We start from the raw sequence: 15,471 nt of genomic DNA on the forward strand, positions 1-15,471 counted from the left end.
CTCTCTCTCTCTCTCTCTCTCTCTCTCTCTCTCTCTCTCTCTCTCTCTCTCTCTCCCTCCCTCCCCCAGTTCTCAGTTCCTCATGTGTGGTCCATGGGGTTTTACTTAAAGCTGTGCAGCAGACAAGGTTTCTTTGCACTTGACAGCCAAGTGATAAAATGAGCCTTTTCTAAAAAAAAATGTATATCCATCTTGTCAAATGCGATCATTCATGCAGTGTTGAATCATGGGGAGTAGCCACCCTGCATTGGCTGCTGACAGTGCCGTCGCCTAGAACCTTCTCTGACCCGTCAGCTCCTTATTCACAGCGCCGTGTCATCTGTGTTGCAGCTCTGCACCGCCATTTCACTGTCTGAGCGCGTCCGCTCCATTCACGCAGTTCATTTGACGACTTCTCATTTCTGCTTAACCATCAGCGTGTGTGTGTGTGCCCATTAAAATAGCAGCTTAGCCAGCCTTTGTAAAAAATAAAAATGCTTTTCATTTGTGTGTCTGTGTGCTCTAATTTGTGACTAGATGTTGCCTCATCATTTTGCTTCAGATCACATGCTGTTTTTTATGGTCACCATTTGTTTGTTTGTGTGTTTGCTGATTCTGGATTATTCCCTCTCTTATTCCATCCTGTGTGTGTGTGTACGTGTGTCTGTGTGTCATGTAAATGTGTAGTCCCAAAACAGGGTAAGTTGCACCATTTTTGCTTTGGCTTTGTCGGATACTTTTTTTTTTCTCTCTCTCTTGTTCTTTTCCTAAACGTCTGCTTCAGAGTGTGGTTGGCATGGCTTCTCCTCCTGAATAACTCCCAACGGCTGTCCTCCCTGATGCCTGAAAATACTCTCTATTATGCACACACAGTGCATTCCTCCCTCCCCAAAACTACTAATTCCAGTGTGCCTTAACCTCAACTACTGTATTGGTGAAAGTGTTTTTGTTTTTGTCTTTTCGTTAAGAAAGTGTGTGAAGTTGGTTACTCTTATGGCAATAATATCCATTTTGCCATGACCGTGTGCCTCTGTCTCGGCTGGCTGGCCCAGAGACAACAAGACTATGTTACAGTATTGCACAAAATTCTTTCACCATGACATTTTTCCGTGGCTGTGTACAGTAGACGTTAAATATAGATGTGGTGCAGTGCCCTCTTGTGGAGCAGTCAGCACAGTGCGACAGTAGAATGTCAAGGGGATTGGGTTTTTCATGGGTTTGTATACAACACTTCCAGCATGCTCCGTGAACAAGTAAACCTTTTTTGTTCCCTGCATTTATTTACTCTTCAGAGTAATGTTTAGTGAATGTGCCCGTTGACTAACCCCAGTATTGTTATGCCTGCTCATGATTATAAGTTCTCTCCCCTGTGTTCTCCTCTCTCATTACTGCTGTTTGGTTACCACATCAGCCACAGACATGTCTTAGATATATTTTTTTTTGTTATGCAATAATCATACGATGATTCCCCTAAATTCCCAAAGCTCTCCACTGAGATGTTGGGTAATTGACAGATTCTTGAATCGGGGTGCTTGTAGTCATAATTTTACGATAATGTTCTGTGCAGGGCCGTTTGTTGTTTTTTTGTTGTTTTTTTTTTTCTTTAACTTTTAGTGCTGGCTGTAAAAGGATCTCTGTGTGTGATATTATTATGGTTACATTTGGACTGCTCCCGTGTGCCTTGCCCTTTCCTCCTGCGAGGGTTTGAGAATGAGAGGTGATGTGTTTTGGTATCCGTCTGTCGGCGAGTGTTTCTGTCTTTTTGTTTGCCTCCGGTGTCTTTCCTCCTCCTCCAGCCTGGGACTAACTCTTGTTATGCTGGACTGCAGGCATGACCTCCTGGGTGAAGTGTGTGCTATTGGGGGTGTGAGTGTTTGGTTTTGTGTGTGTATGTGTGTGTGTGTCAAGCAACAGAGGTGTGACCAGGGCTTTGTGTGTGTGTGTTTTTCTCAGGCATGAGCTGCTGGAGGAGGCTCGGCGGCTGGGTCTGCCCTTCGCCCAGTGGGACGGCCCCACGGTCGTGGTCTGGCTTGAGGTAGGAGCTCCCCACCCCTTTCTCTCTTACACAAACTTCACCTTTGACCCTTAACCTTTTACGTAAACACATGTCGTGTAATTGATTTCATGGATATACTGCAGCTCCTACGGCAAACATTATGCTTTTTGGGTGTTGTGAAACCGCACACCGTACCACGACACCAGTCGACATTTAAACAGCACAACCTATCAGATTTTTGTGAGGCAACTGTTCATTGTTGACAATTTTAATGTGGTATTGTGGTATTTGCAGTGGGGGTCAGAGATTGTGGGAGATGGCTCTAAAATACTCTGTAATTCTGGTAAAAACTTGGAATGATTGCAGCTATGGTAACTATATGCAGACAACCTCTGTTGCTCTGCATGGGTTTTAATTAAATATCCAAAACTATGCAAGAATGTAATGAAATTAAACAATTTGTTACCCTGTGGTCTCTCTGTCTCGCTCTTTCTTCAACACCCCCTCCCCCCTGCATCTCTCTCTCTTGTCATGTCTCTCTCTCTCTCTCTCTCTCTCTCTCTCTCTCTCTCTCTCTCTCTCTCTCTCCCCCCGACCTCCTCCAGTTGTGGGTAGGGATGCCCGCCTGGTACGTGGCGGCGTGTCGTGCCAACGTCAAGAGCGGCGCCATCATGTCGGCGCTGTCGGACACGGAGATCCAGCGGGAGATCGGCATCAGCAACCCGCTGCACCGCCTCAAGCTGCGGCTAGCTATACAGGAGATCATGTCCCTCACCAGCCCCTCCGCACCGCCCACCTCCAGAACGGTACACACACACACACACACACACACACCATCCAGGAGATCATGTTCCTTAGGAGCACCACCCACACACGTGGCTGTTGCCATGACGATCAGTCTCATTTTCTTTGTTAATATATTACACATTGATGAACGTGCTGTTCTTCATATCATATGTTTACATAATAATACTTTGTGTGTGCCAAAGTGGATAGAAATAAATTGCATTATAGCCTGCGCCAGATGCTGTGGTGCTGCTCTGCAGTGCAACAGGCACTCCCCAGTCACTTTTCACACTAGCCATCGAAAATCCAGATCACGGAATGAAGGCGTTCAGTGCAGGAGTTTGCCAAGCCAGCGGCTCGCCCGCTCACTCCCTCGTCGAGCCGGCCGGCCGGCCGGCCGTCTGAATGAGCTCATTAGTGTGACCCAGAGGCAGACGGAGAGGGGTCGGCCAGGGACAGGCCAGCAGCAGCAGCAGCAGCAGCAGCAGCACAGATCACAACTTGGGGATCAGCTGGCTCTGGCTGGGACCTGACCCGGCCGGCCTGCTTGGCATTATGACACTCTGGGGTTTATTCTGTTGTTCTCTTTCCCCGTAAGCGCTTAAGGGGCACACGGTGACACACACGTGCGGTGTTAATCAGGGGTATCTAGGTCAGAAGAAGGGGAACCGCTTCTATGAAGTCTTACAAGTCAAGACGCAACAAATTAGTGAATGTATTTTTTTATATATATATATTTCAGATCAAGAAGTGATTATGCTGTGAGTTTGTTTTAAAGCTGTATCTATAATGGCATCAGAATCACTAACATAATGTATTATGATACTTCTCTATAATTTGACTGCTCATTGCAGTGATTTTGTTGGCGGATCAATCTAACATTTGTTTTTAGTCCATCAGTGATTTCTATAAATATTATCAGCTGATGTCTCATGATTGGGGCATGACTCTCTGCTCTCTCACTAACACTCCTGGCCAGCACCAGTCTGACTGCACGATGTACACCATGGTGTGGTGTTAACCCAATGACTTTTTTCAATGTATTTCTTGTTTTGATTTGATAATTGTTTTCTAATATGCCTGATGCTCATTAACATTCTTGTGCTGTGATTGTTCTTCCCTTCTCCTCTTCCTCTTCCTCCTCATCTCTCTGACTTCCTCACCTTTTCCTCTCCTCCACCTCATCTCTCTCTGTCTATCTCACAACGCTCTATCTCACTCTCTGGACTGTGCTTGTCACTCACTTTGGGGGGTCACTCAATTTGGGGGTGGTGGCTGCGGCGGTCGCTGCGCTGCACTGCGTCTTGTCCCGGGTGGTCACGTGACTCGATTAGTCCACGGGAAACGTATGGGTGACTCACGAAGAGATGGAGAGCCTGGCGGCCACGCCTCCTACGGTTAGTTGGCCCCCTCTCATTGGCCAGATGTTTGTGGTCGGCCGAGTGGGCCTCAAGGCCGCCACACCCGAACCTCACAGAGGGGCGTGTAGTAGTATGAGTGGTGGTGTGGGCAACCCCAGCACACATGTGAATGTCTCCTAGAGTACATCAGTATAGTCGGTAGAATGCATCCTTTTTTAACTTGAATGTAGAAGTGTGTGTGCGTAACTGTGCATGCGTGTGTTTGTTTGTGTGTGGATGCAAGTGTGTGCGTATGTACGTATGCGTGTGTGTAACTGTGTGTTTTCTAGAGTGACACTCGTGTAGAGCATGTGGTGGCTAATTGGTAGCTGCCCTAACAGATGCTTTTCTAACAACCCTCTTCTGCTCTCTTTCACGCTAACGCTAACCCCGCTAACCCTCAGGAGGATGACGAGGGCACCTGGGCGCAGGTTTGCACTTGTCTCTCTGTGTGTCTCTCAAATCTTGTCTGTGAATTACTGTCCTGTTGCCTCTCACCTGCTAGCATTGCACTCAATGCTACGTTTTTTTTCTGGGTGCCTAGAATTTTAACATTTTATTTTACTTGGCGGACTGTTTTGTCCCAAGCACTAGCGAGCAAAGAGAGCTACATTTATGCAGAAAAAGGTAGAGTTAAAGGTACAGTCAATCCGGTTAGTATTCACAGAGCTTCACTTTTTTCACATTTTATTATCTTACAGCCTTATTCCAAATGCTACAAATGAATCTCTGTTGTCAAAATCCTACACAAATTATTCCATTATGACCATGTGAAAAACAAATTGTCTTGACAGTTTTGAAAATGTATAAAAATAAAAAACAAAGAAATAATATTTACAAAAGTAGTCACTGCCTTTGCTTAATACTTTGTAGAACCATCTTTGGCAGCAACTACATTCCTTTCTTCATTTCGAAATGAAAAGGGATTTAAAGGGAGGTCATCGGTCTGTGTTTCAACCTTTCAGTACATTGAAATTGTACATTTTGAGTCTGCACCTGGCTAAAATAGATGGGTGTGAGTTTTGAAATGAAATCCTATGGAGAGTATCATGATCTGCTTCTCTAGTCACAGTGCATGTTGACATGCATGCTTCTTTAGGTGTAATTCAGATTTCCAATGTTGACGGCATTCATACATCCCCAAACGATGTCAGTCCCACTACCATGCTTGACTAGCCAGATGATACACTTTTTTGGTAAAATTCACTTGTTTACCACCACATATGCTTAACACCCTCTAAAGCATATTTGTTTATCTTTGTCTCATCAGACCACACGACATGGTTCCAGTGATCCATATCCTTGGTCTGTTCATCTCTCTTGAGACCAAGATAAACAAATTTGCTTTAGATGGCGTCAAGCATGTGTGGTGGTTAAACAAGTGAGTTTTACATAAAAAGTGCATCATCTGGCTAGTCATGCATGGTTGTGGGACTGACATGGTTTGGCGATGTGAAATCTGAATTACACCTAAAGAAGCATGCATGTCAACATGCACTGTGACTACAGACGCAGATCATGATACTCTCCATAGGATTTCATTCAAAACTCACACCCATTTATTTTAAATAGGTGCAGACTCAAAATGTACAATTTCAATGTACTGAAAGGTTGAAACACACACCGATGACCTCCCTTTTAATCCCTTTTCATTTCGAAACGAAAAAAGGAATGTAGTTGCTGCCAAAGGTGGTTCTACAAAGTATTAAGCAAAGGCTGTGAATACTTTTGTAAATATGATTTCTTAGTTTTGAAAATGTATAAAAATAAAAAACAGTCAAGACAACTTGTTTTTCACATGGTCATAATGGAATAATTTGTGTAGGATTTTGACAACAGAGATTCATTTGTAGCATTTGGAATAGAGGCTGTAAGATAATAAAATGTGAAAAAAGTGAAGAGTTGTGAATACTTTCCGAATTGACTGTATACAGGCAATCAGTCAGTTAGACAGTCTTTGTCTACAATGGCATCGCTGCCTGGTGTATGAAGCCAGAGCAGTTGAAAAGTTCACTGTCGTAGGATGTTTGGGGTTACTGGGTCTGGAGGAAAACGGGCACTTACTGTGTCTATTAATAAATCTCTCCCTATAACACACATACACATACCCATACGGTATTTCTTTTTGCCAGCTTTGTCATTCATTCAGACAGGGAAGATGCTAAAAAAAGGCCACTCTGCCATTATTGTGGTTGAGCAAACCACTTAAAAGTAGCCACGGATGAAAGGTTTTGCTTGTGGCGTGACAGAAGTATCACTTCACAAGTACTCTCAACACTCAGACTCTTCGTTCAGACACTCCGTTGTAGTAAGAGTTGTGCCTTAGAATAACAGACAGGGTGTTACTTACTAACTCCTTCTGTGCGGCACCGAGCAAGTTACTCGAAAGGTTATTGTGAAGCCCCTCTAAAATTAGGTATTTATAACAGAATAAATATCAAGCAGTATAGCTAGTTATTTCACATTAACCATTTTAGTGTTCAGTTTACTATGTCTTTAGCTTTCAAGCACTCCACTGTCTCTAGGTGCTTGTCTTTAGTAGACATAGTGGGTAGGAATGATATGAGTGGCATGTATAAAGGGGGCTCTCTTCTCATCAGCAGTAGTACTGACTAGCAGTAGTAGTTCTAGTTGCCCAATTTAAGATTAAATTCAAAGATTCGAAAAGCTTTATTTATTTAACATGTTTCTATGACATAATATTGCCTTTTATTGAAGACTTAATTGTGTGCGAGTCTGTGTAATAGTCTAAACCTCTGCGGCTCGACCGGCGCCTGACTTGGTGTGTTGCGCATCTCCATCTAGACTTTGGCATATGGCGACATGAACCACGAGTGGATCGGTAACGAGTGGCTGCCCAGCCTGGGCCTGCCTCAGTACCGCAGCTACTTCATGGAGTCGCTGGTGGACGCACGCATGCTGGACCACCTGACCAAGAAGGACCTCCGCGGACAGCTCAAGATGGTGGACAGCTTCCACAGGTCAGTTTAGGCCCCCTCTTGGCCCTGATTTGCTCTGCATTGCAGCTTTTTTGGCAACTGGTCCCCCGGGGGTTGGAGGAGTATGAATCTGAGTGTGGCTACTGTATGCGATCTTTATAGTAGCTTTTTTGCTTTGATGATAAATGAATTAATTGGACAGCTTCCCCAAGTTGGTTCTTCGACTTTGGTTTGACTTCAACCGGGAGCTGTATATAAGCAAGTGGTTATTGGATATGTTTGTGTCATGTTCATTTTAATTTTCTATTCCATGTCACTGCCTGTACCTTACTAGCTCTGTGATGATCCACCTGCTTTGCATCTTTTGGCCTGATCCACCTGCTTTGCATCTTTTGGCCTGATACAAATGTTAACCCACTTATCTCTGTGACACAGGAATTAAACCTCTGAAGTGGCCTTTGCTGTTTACTCAATGGCGCCCTCTGGTGTGTGTGTGTGTGTGTTCATTTACAGGAACAGCTTCCAGTGTGGGGTGATGTGCTTGAGGCGTCTCAACTACGATCGCAAAGAGTTGGAGAGGCGACGAGAGGAATCGCAAATGGACATGAAAGGTAGAGCTTTAATCATTTGAAACCGGCAGAGTAAGTGGTGAGGTGGACCTACAACTGATGTCAAAATACCCCTCTTTGTAGTAGTGGTGTTTAGCCAATTGAGCAGCAGCTCCTGTCTTGCAGAGTGGCTCTTTTTTTATTCTGAGCAATCACTTCTTGCCATTTGATCTGCCTGCGCTGTGAAATCAGACATAATGTATGCTTGTGAGTGATGCACAGCTCTGTCCCGATGAGTTAGGTTAGGGAGTTGGTCTTGATGGGCGAAGTGCACCTAAACTTATGGTACATTGTCCCAGGGACTATAACCAATAATGAGGTTTTTTACTGTATACTGTATGATGTAACTGTAATATACTGTAAGTGTCTAAAAGGCATCTGTTATGTGTAGAGAAGTGTACTGTAAATGTTGTGTAATGTATATGTTGTGTTTTGGGCAAGATGGTGTAGAGTGACAATCCATCTCCAGGGACTGTAACCAATGCCCAGGCATAATGAATGTTAAATGCGTGAAGATAATGTGTGTGTTGTGTTTGTGTGTGTGTGTTTCAGACGTGCTGGTGTGGAGTAACGAGCGTGTGATCAGCTGGGTGCAGGCCATCGGGCTGAAGGAGTACGCCAACAACCTCGCGGAGAACGGCATCCACGGAGCCCTCATCGCCCTCGACGAGACCTTCGACCACAACACCATGGCTCTGCTGCTGCAGATACCACAAAACACACAGGTACATACACACCACAAAACACCCAAACGCACACACAGACACACACACAGATGCGCCCACACACACCACCATGGCCTTGGTGCTGCAGATCCCACAGGACACAATTACTCACACGCACAGACTGACAATCACGCACAGGATCCCTATGTGCAACACATAACACAGCAGCTGCAACCTTTCTCCCAGCATTCCGTTCCCCCACCACACACACACACACAGACAGACACACACACTTCACTGTCTTCAGCTTTAACAACTTAATTTAGGATGTATCCATGGATAAGAGTCTGTGTGTCTTTCTGTGCAGGCTCGAGCTATACTGGAGCGCGAGTACAACAGTCTGTTGAACCTGGGCACCGAGAGGAAGATGGAGGAGGTGAGCCTTTTTTGAAATCATTAGTTAGGTCATGATATATTTTTTTGTAAGTATTTCTTGGGGCTTTTTGGCATTTATTATTATAGGACGGTGTGAGAGTAAACAGGAAATGATTGGGAGAGAGAGACGGGGCAGGGCCGGGAAATGACCTTGGCCAGACTTGAACCGGGGTCCCCGTGGGCAATGTAAGCCCAAATGTGGGGGGCTTGGCGCTCTGCGCCACAGCGCCCCCCTAAGGTCATGATCTTACTGAGCAACCCCTCATTTTTCTAACAGTGGCAGCACACCACTCCCAAGAGACAATTGGGGAAATTTTGCCCAGCACTAAAGCATGTCTGTCTTTGTCACCCACGCCCCCACACACCATTCTCAGGACGACGATAAAAACTTCAGGCGAGCGCCCTCTTGGAGAAAGAAGTTCCGTCCGAAAGACGTGCGGGGCATGAACATCGGCGCGGCCGACACGCTGCCCGCCAACTTCCGGATGACCAACAGCACCGCCTCCTCCCCCGCCATGCAGCCAAAGAAACTCCAGATGGACGGTAGGCTACGACTGGGCCAGGGACGAGCACTGGGTGGGGGGTGGATTCATGGTGCACTAGCAGTGCATTGGGGGGAAAAAAAGTGACATTTCTGTTGCAGATGCTATTTGCTTTGTATACTGTACTAACCGAATGTGTGCTCATTGCAAGTGCCATGCCTGGTCTATGCTTGTGTGTGTGTGTGTATGGGTGGATCTGATGCTGTCATGTATGTTTGCTGTGCTGATTGCGAGCGTGTGTAATGCGTGTGTGGCCTAACTGTTTTTTGCCGTGTGACTAACTTAACTGCACGTCCTGTCCTGTCCTGTCCTGTCCTGTGCTGTCCTGCTGCATGTGGTCTTCCTGATGGCCCCCGCAGGAGCGCAGAGGCTGGACTCTGCCACGGTCCGGACCTACTCTTGCTAACCCGGCCTACGGGCCCAGCGCAGCCCCGCACTGACTGACTGGCACCATGGTGAGTTGTGAGCCTCGGCCAGCGCCCCTCCCTTCCCCCGACCCCCTAACCAAAAGTGTCCCGGCCATAGAGATATTTAAAGGATAACTTCTGCCAATTTCGACATGCAGCTGTAATGCTCACACCACCCTGGACTTGTCAGTACCTTTTCTGAGATCCTTGGCATTGTAATGGGGGCAGAGCTAACAGCGATACCCTTTGGGGTAATATTTGGAGTAGGCCTTACGTTAAGAAGGTTTTTAATATAAACAAAGTCTGCCCCCATTAGAATAGCTCAGATTTCGTAAAGGGCTGAGCTGAAAGATGCAACATCAACGGGTACTGACAAGTCAAGGGTAGCGTGAGCAATACAATAGCATACTGAAATTGGCAAAGTGCTCCTTTAACCCTAACTGAAGTGTCCCACTTGGGAGAGAGGAAGTTAAACTCTAACTACCTGTCCTAGCGAGGGATGTTAAACTCTATCCAAAGTGTACTGCGTTAAAAAACAGCGTTCAATCCTAATCCTGTTCCAGAGACCCTAGTTAAAGTATCTTGGCAACTTTTTCGAGAAATTGTCTTGCTAGGTGGCTTAAAGATTACTTTCCACCCCAGATTCTCCCCTCAGAAAGCTTTTTTAAGAGCTCCTCCTTAATATGACCGTCTATCGTAGGATCGTCATTTACTTCTAGGTAAACGGTGGTGCAAAATTGTGTAGGACTTGTAGTTCTAGTTAATTTTCTTTGGAACGTCTCTTTTGTAGCTGTCGTTTAATGATTAAAGCACAAATAACCTTGCTAGGATAACGACTGTCTTCTAAGTTAGACTGACATATTTTGCAGAGCCATGGTAATGTGCATGAGTGACGTGTGTGTGTGTGTGTGTGTGTGTGTGTGTGTGTGTGTGTGTGTGTTTGTGTGTGTGTGTGTGTGTGTGTTTGTGTGTGTGTGTGTGTGTGTGTGTGTGTGTGTGTGTGTGTGTGTGTGTGTGTGTGTGTGTGTGTGTGTGTGTGTGTGTGTGTGTGTGTGTGTGTGTGTGTGTGTGTGTGTATGTTGCCCTGGTGCTATGCTTGTATGTGAGTGGTAGTAAAAGCTGTCAAAGTGCCATGTCAGCAGGAATGACCTGACCAATGAACATGAATCCTCCGCTAGGCTTACATTTTAGATGGCTGATTGTTGGGCTGAAGAATTCTTGGCAGTAATGCATCTCTGTCCTCTGCTTCTCTCTCACGCTCTTTCTCTCTATCTTCCTTTCTCACTTCTTCTGTCCCTCACCTCACCTCCATCTCCTTTCCCATCCCATACCTTCTTTCACCGTCTGTTTCTCTTCCTCTTTGAATATTGGTCTGTCGTTCTGTCTCCATGGCTTACCCTCTCCTCCTCCTCACCCTGGCTCTCTCCATCCATCATTCTTCCTTTTCATCCATCATTCCCTGCCATGTCTCCCTCTTCTCTCTCTCTCTGTCTGTCTATCTGTCTCTCTCTCTCAGTTTATGCTCATTATCTCTATAGGTGATGACTTTGCTGAAGAGGTGGACCTCTCACCGAGCTGAGCTCTAGACTGACGAGGACGAGGATGAGGAAGAGGATCTCATTTGCAAATCTCCCCTCCCCCCCGATAGCCTCGAGAACAGATTTTAGATGTAATGATTATTATATTTATCTGAAATACCAATGGGACATTTCATTTTATGTAGTTCTGTTATGTCTGTATGTAAAATTTATATTTTTGTTTGCCCCCTTGCCCCCGCACCACCTCTCCCAACATGGAGACATGATTTTGTCTTTGTTACTTGTCTTTTATCATGCTTAACTGTCAGATGTAACTGAATGTATCATGACTCTGAAGTTTGTATATTTATCTTACAAACATTATCTAATCTTTTTACTCTCACCCTGTTATCGACCAGATGTACTTTTTTTTCTTTCCTCTCTGCCCTGTTTTGTTTGTTGTTAATCAAAACTTAAGCTCAAGTGACTTTATTGTGTGATTTTTAACTTAATTTTTTGTTGTCCTTTTTAGTCTTTTTTTTTAATGCAGCTCTTTAGGTCAACTGTATTATGTGAATATCAGTACAGGTGCAAAACCGTAAAGACTGAAACTTCTCCTCAAACTGATGAAACATGGATGCTTGGCAGTGGTGCATGACCCACCCACACCTTTTCCCCTCTTCACCCCGACCGCCACCACCTGTTTTTGGGGACCCTTGTGTGAAGTGACTGGTCCCCCTCTCCTGCTTAACCAAAACGGAACTCTTGAATAAGCCATAAATGGTAGCGTCAACGAGGGCTACTTTTTTCAGAGGCTTTTCTTTTCTTTTTCTTTTAATAGACAGAGGTGTTTCCCACCGAAAAACCAGGTTGTCCGGTGATCCTCACGTGCTGAAACTCTCCATTCCTTTTTTTCTCACCCTCTGCACAAGAGACACGTGCAAAAGCAAATGCTTCTGTATGACTGTGCGTGTGTTGAGTGAGGTTGTGTGTGTGTGACTGTGTGTGTGACTGTGTGTGTGTGTGTGTGTGTGTGTGTGTGTGTGTGTGTGTGTGTGTGTGTGTGTGTGTGTGTGTGTGTGTGTGTGTGTGCGTGTGTGTTGCGCTGAATGCTTCTCTCACAGGACCAATCCCACTGTGGCCTCAACACTAACCACATGCCAGCCTCACCAGATGGGGGGTGCGGCATGATCCCACCAACTTTACACAGCTTGACTCATCCCTTTATCAAGCCTTAAGCTTCTCTTTCTCTTTCTCCTTCTCCTCTTGTTTGTGTGCATTGTTTTTATTTCTATGTACTCTCTCCATTCTTTTTGTGTATCCTTTCATCATCGTATAGGCCTACTTAGAAGTTGCCACTTGTTTTGCCCTTTTCTCTTTTGAATCATCTTCAAGGCTGGATGATTTTTTTTCTGTCAAGGACAATAATATTGTGATCAGGTCCCTATGAACTTTCACGAGCAAATAATATAGAGGAACTGAAGGTGTACCCCCTTATCCTCCCAGAAAGTGCTGACATGTTGGTAGTTTGTCATTGTTATTTGTGCGATAGGACTTTATGCACATTTCAAAATCATGTTTTGATGTCCTGTTTTGAAATGGTCTCCCATATCACGGTTTAAAACTCTCCTGATCTTGTAACAGAAATGATGTACAGTCTGAGTACTTATGAACTATTTTTATCACAGTATTATTTATTGCTTCCTTTCAATAAAATACTGAAACTTATTTTCCACTGCCAATAAAAAGACTAAGTCTTTGTGTTAAAAACAACCCTGGTTGTGTTAGCTTTTATTCCACCTGGACATTTAGCTAAAGGAAAAAGGGGGTAAGCCTTTCAGATGTTTACTTCTGGAATTCGTGCTGCCTATTCACAAATGTTCTCTTCATGCTTACCACCGCCATCAATTTCTAAGTACCGGTATTCATTATGACCTGGAGGTTTCTTTTTATATGAGTGCTGTGATTGCCTTTTTGAATTCAGTCCTACACGTCTTTGTTCTACATGTTCTTTGGTCAGACCAGTAAATCATAGTAGTAAACGTTCTTGAAAAATCAAATTTGTGAATGGGCAGCATACAGTTGTTAATTTAGAAATTAAGGTCCAGCATCCTACATCTCTTCCCCTACCAAATTGATGCAATAATGCTGATCTTATAATTGTTTGGCTACTAGGAAATGACTGCTACAAGTTGTTACTTAATACCTTGAACCATTTGAAAGGTGTTCTATTCACAAATTGCTGTTCCTAGGGTCGTAATAGCCTGAACTTGCCATCTGTGAATAGCCACTTCATTTGCATCTTTGGAAACTCAAACATTTTCTGTTCAAACTTGGCCTAATATGACCCGCCCATCATACTTCAGTATTATGGGCCGGTCATACCAGGCTAGTACAAACTAATACATTCTTGAAAATGTAAAGTACTTGGATGAATTGTATAGCCTGGTAAACCAGCACCACCCGCTGGACGCCGAAGTTTTTCAACTAGCAAGAGTAAATTACTCCGGTCTCACACTTAAGGCTCAGTTATGCTTCCTACTTGTGCCACAGAGTGAGCTTGACGCAGCCATGATGCAGTTAATTCTTGTTTATGCCCTGTTTTGAAGCACGGTCTGCGCGATGTCATTCCACGCTGAAACTGCCTTCAATACAAAGAGTAAACTAGACGTGTCGGTTGTTTTTTAGCATCACAGACTCGACGAGAATGAAAATGAAACATTAAATCTTTATATCACGTGCATGTTTGATCGCACTGGCAGCCACAGAAGTAGTTTGGAACAAAGAAGTGGCTCATTTGTCGAGGACGAAGCGGAATGTTTCCTCGACCTCGGAACCACTGTTCAACTGTCCAAATAACTTCAGCGTCGTAACTTGCAAGCGCATGTGTTGTCTTCGGTTCGTGTAAATAAATCAAACAACAAAGCACGGGCAACTTATTTAATGAAGAGCTCACAGTCCGTAGACCGACGAAGGTTAGAACAAGGAAGTAGCGCTTGTTCTCGACTCGAGGACAGAGCAGGCTGGTCGAGAGGACCAATCAGAGACCTATTTTCGCCCTTTCACGCCGTCGCTCCCTGCGTCGAGACACAATTTTGGGGAGGTGCCCCAGAGTACCTGCGTGATGGGGGGGCTTCACTACGTTAACTGCGCGGCTCACTGCATCATGATGCAGTGACGCTGATCTCGAGGCATAAACCACCCTGTAGGCTGGTTTATCAGGCTATGCATTGTATAGTTTGTGAAGGCTTCCCAGAAACAAATGCACATTTTTTTTGGTTATGCAAGTTTTCTGCTAAATTCTGGAAAGACCTGTTGCCATCACTATGTGCAAAAAAAAGTTTGTCCAAATCTTGAATTCTCTCAAACATGTTTTATTTGGTTTCCATGAGTTTAGTACAGAACAGCAGCCCGTTTTACATAAATCTTTTTTCCTTCTTGCTAAATACTTAATACACAAATGTAAATACAGCAAAGCCTCTTGGACATGTTTTAAACTCATTCAAAAAACTAACTTCAGTTTAATCAACTTAACCCCAAAGCCATAAAGACTGCACTCCTACTGGGATCCTTCCACCTTTTAGATTATAGCCATAGACTCCTCTTGAACTCCCACATTTTAGCAAGATCAGTTCTCTTCTTCCCCCCCCCCCCTACTATTTTTCTTAATTTTATCCTGTGTTGTGTAATTGTTTATGTACCTTGAACATACTTCTAATTGTTAAAAAAAATCTTGAAAATGCAAATTTGCTGAGCACCCTAAACTAAGATATTGTTGCATAACCATGGTTTCAGATAACAGCTTCGCATCTGTGGTGCATGGAGTCGACCAAAGTCTGGGTCTACGGGTATCACAGCCCAGGTGAGTAGAGTAACTTTATTGCTCCCGGGGGGGGAAATCGAGGTGTCAAGCAGCTTACATAAATACACAATGCCTACACAGACATTTCAAGATACACATCACAGGTAATAGTCAGGGAGGGAAAATAAGAAATACAGAAAAACAGGCAAGGGAAACCATTTGCTGACCTCATTATGGCCCAGCTCATTTAGGGATGCAACACAAAGTAGACACAACAACAAAATTGCACTGAAATAGCATTTTATTGAAAAACATACAAAACCCAAATGTATAGGGGGGAAATAGGTGCATGTGACTGATGTGGGTGCAATGTGGAGTCAGTATCACCATGTTAG

At 44.4% G+C, this 15,471-nt stretch overlaps 1 protein-coding gene across 4 annotated transcripts in view; it reads left to right on the top strand.

Moving 5' to 3' along the window:
- Positions 1-13,002, top strand: part of ppfia1 (PTPRF interacting protein alpha 1) — a 64,299-nt gene extending 51,297 nt beyond the window's left edge. Inside the window, exons 20-30 of one of the 4 annotated variants that reach the window (XM_063189228.1) lie at positions 667-678; positions 1,933-2,014; positions 2,581-2,781; positions 4,566-4,592; positions 6,967-7,142; positions 7,614-7,711; positions 8,261-8,433; positions 8,741-8,809; positions 9,183-9,351; positions 9,710-9,805; positions 11,274-13,002. In XM_063189228.1, coding sequence (XP_063045298.1) covers positions 667-678; positions 1,933-2,014; positions 2,581-2,781; positions 4,566-4,592; positions 6,967-7,142; positions 7,614-7,711; positions 8,261-8,433; positions 8,741-8,809; positions 9,183-9,351; positions 9,710-9,756 — 1,054 coding nt within the window. In that variant the 3' untranslated portion in view covers positions 9,757-9,805; positions 11,274-13,002. The remainder of the gene's footprint in view (positions 1-666; positions 679-1,932; positions 2,015-2,580; positions 2,782-4,565; positions 4,593-6,966; positions 7,143-7,613; positions 7,712-8,260; positions 8,434-8,740; positions 8,810-9,182; positions 9,352-9,709; positions 9,806-11,273) is intronic. The other 3 variants (XM_063189230.1, XM_063189229.1, XM_063189232.1) reach the window with 3 other exon arrangements.
- Positions 13,003-15,471: the final 2,469 nt, after the last annotated feature.

This window comes from Engraulis encrasicolus, chromosome 22 (genome assembly GCF_034702125.1).
Source record: "Engraulis encrasicolus isolate BLACKSEA-1 chromosome 22, IST_EnEncr_1.0, whole genome shotgun sequence".
Taxonomy (NCBI): domain Eukaryota; kingdom Metazoa; phylum Chordata; class Actinopteri; order Clupeiformes; family Engraulidae; genus Engraulis; species Engraulis encrasicolus.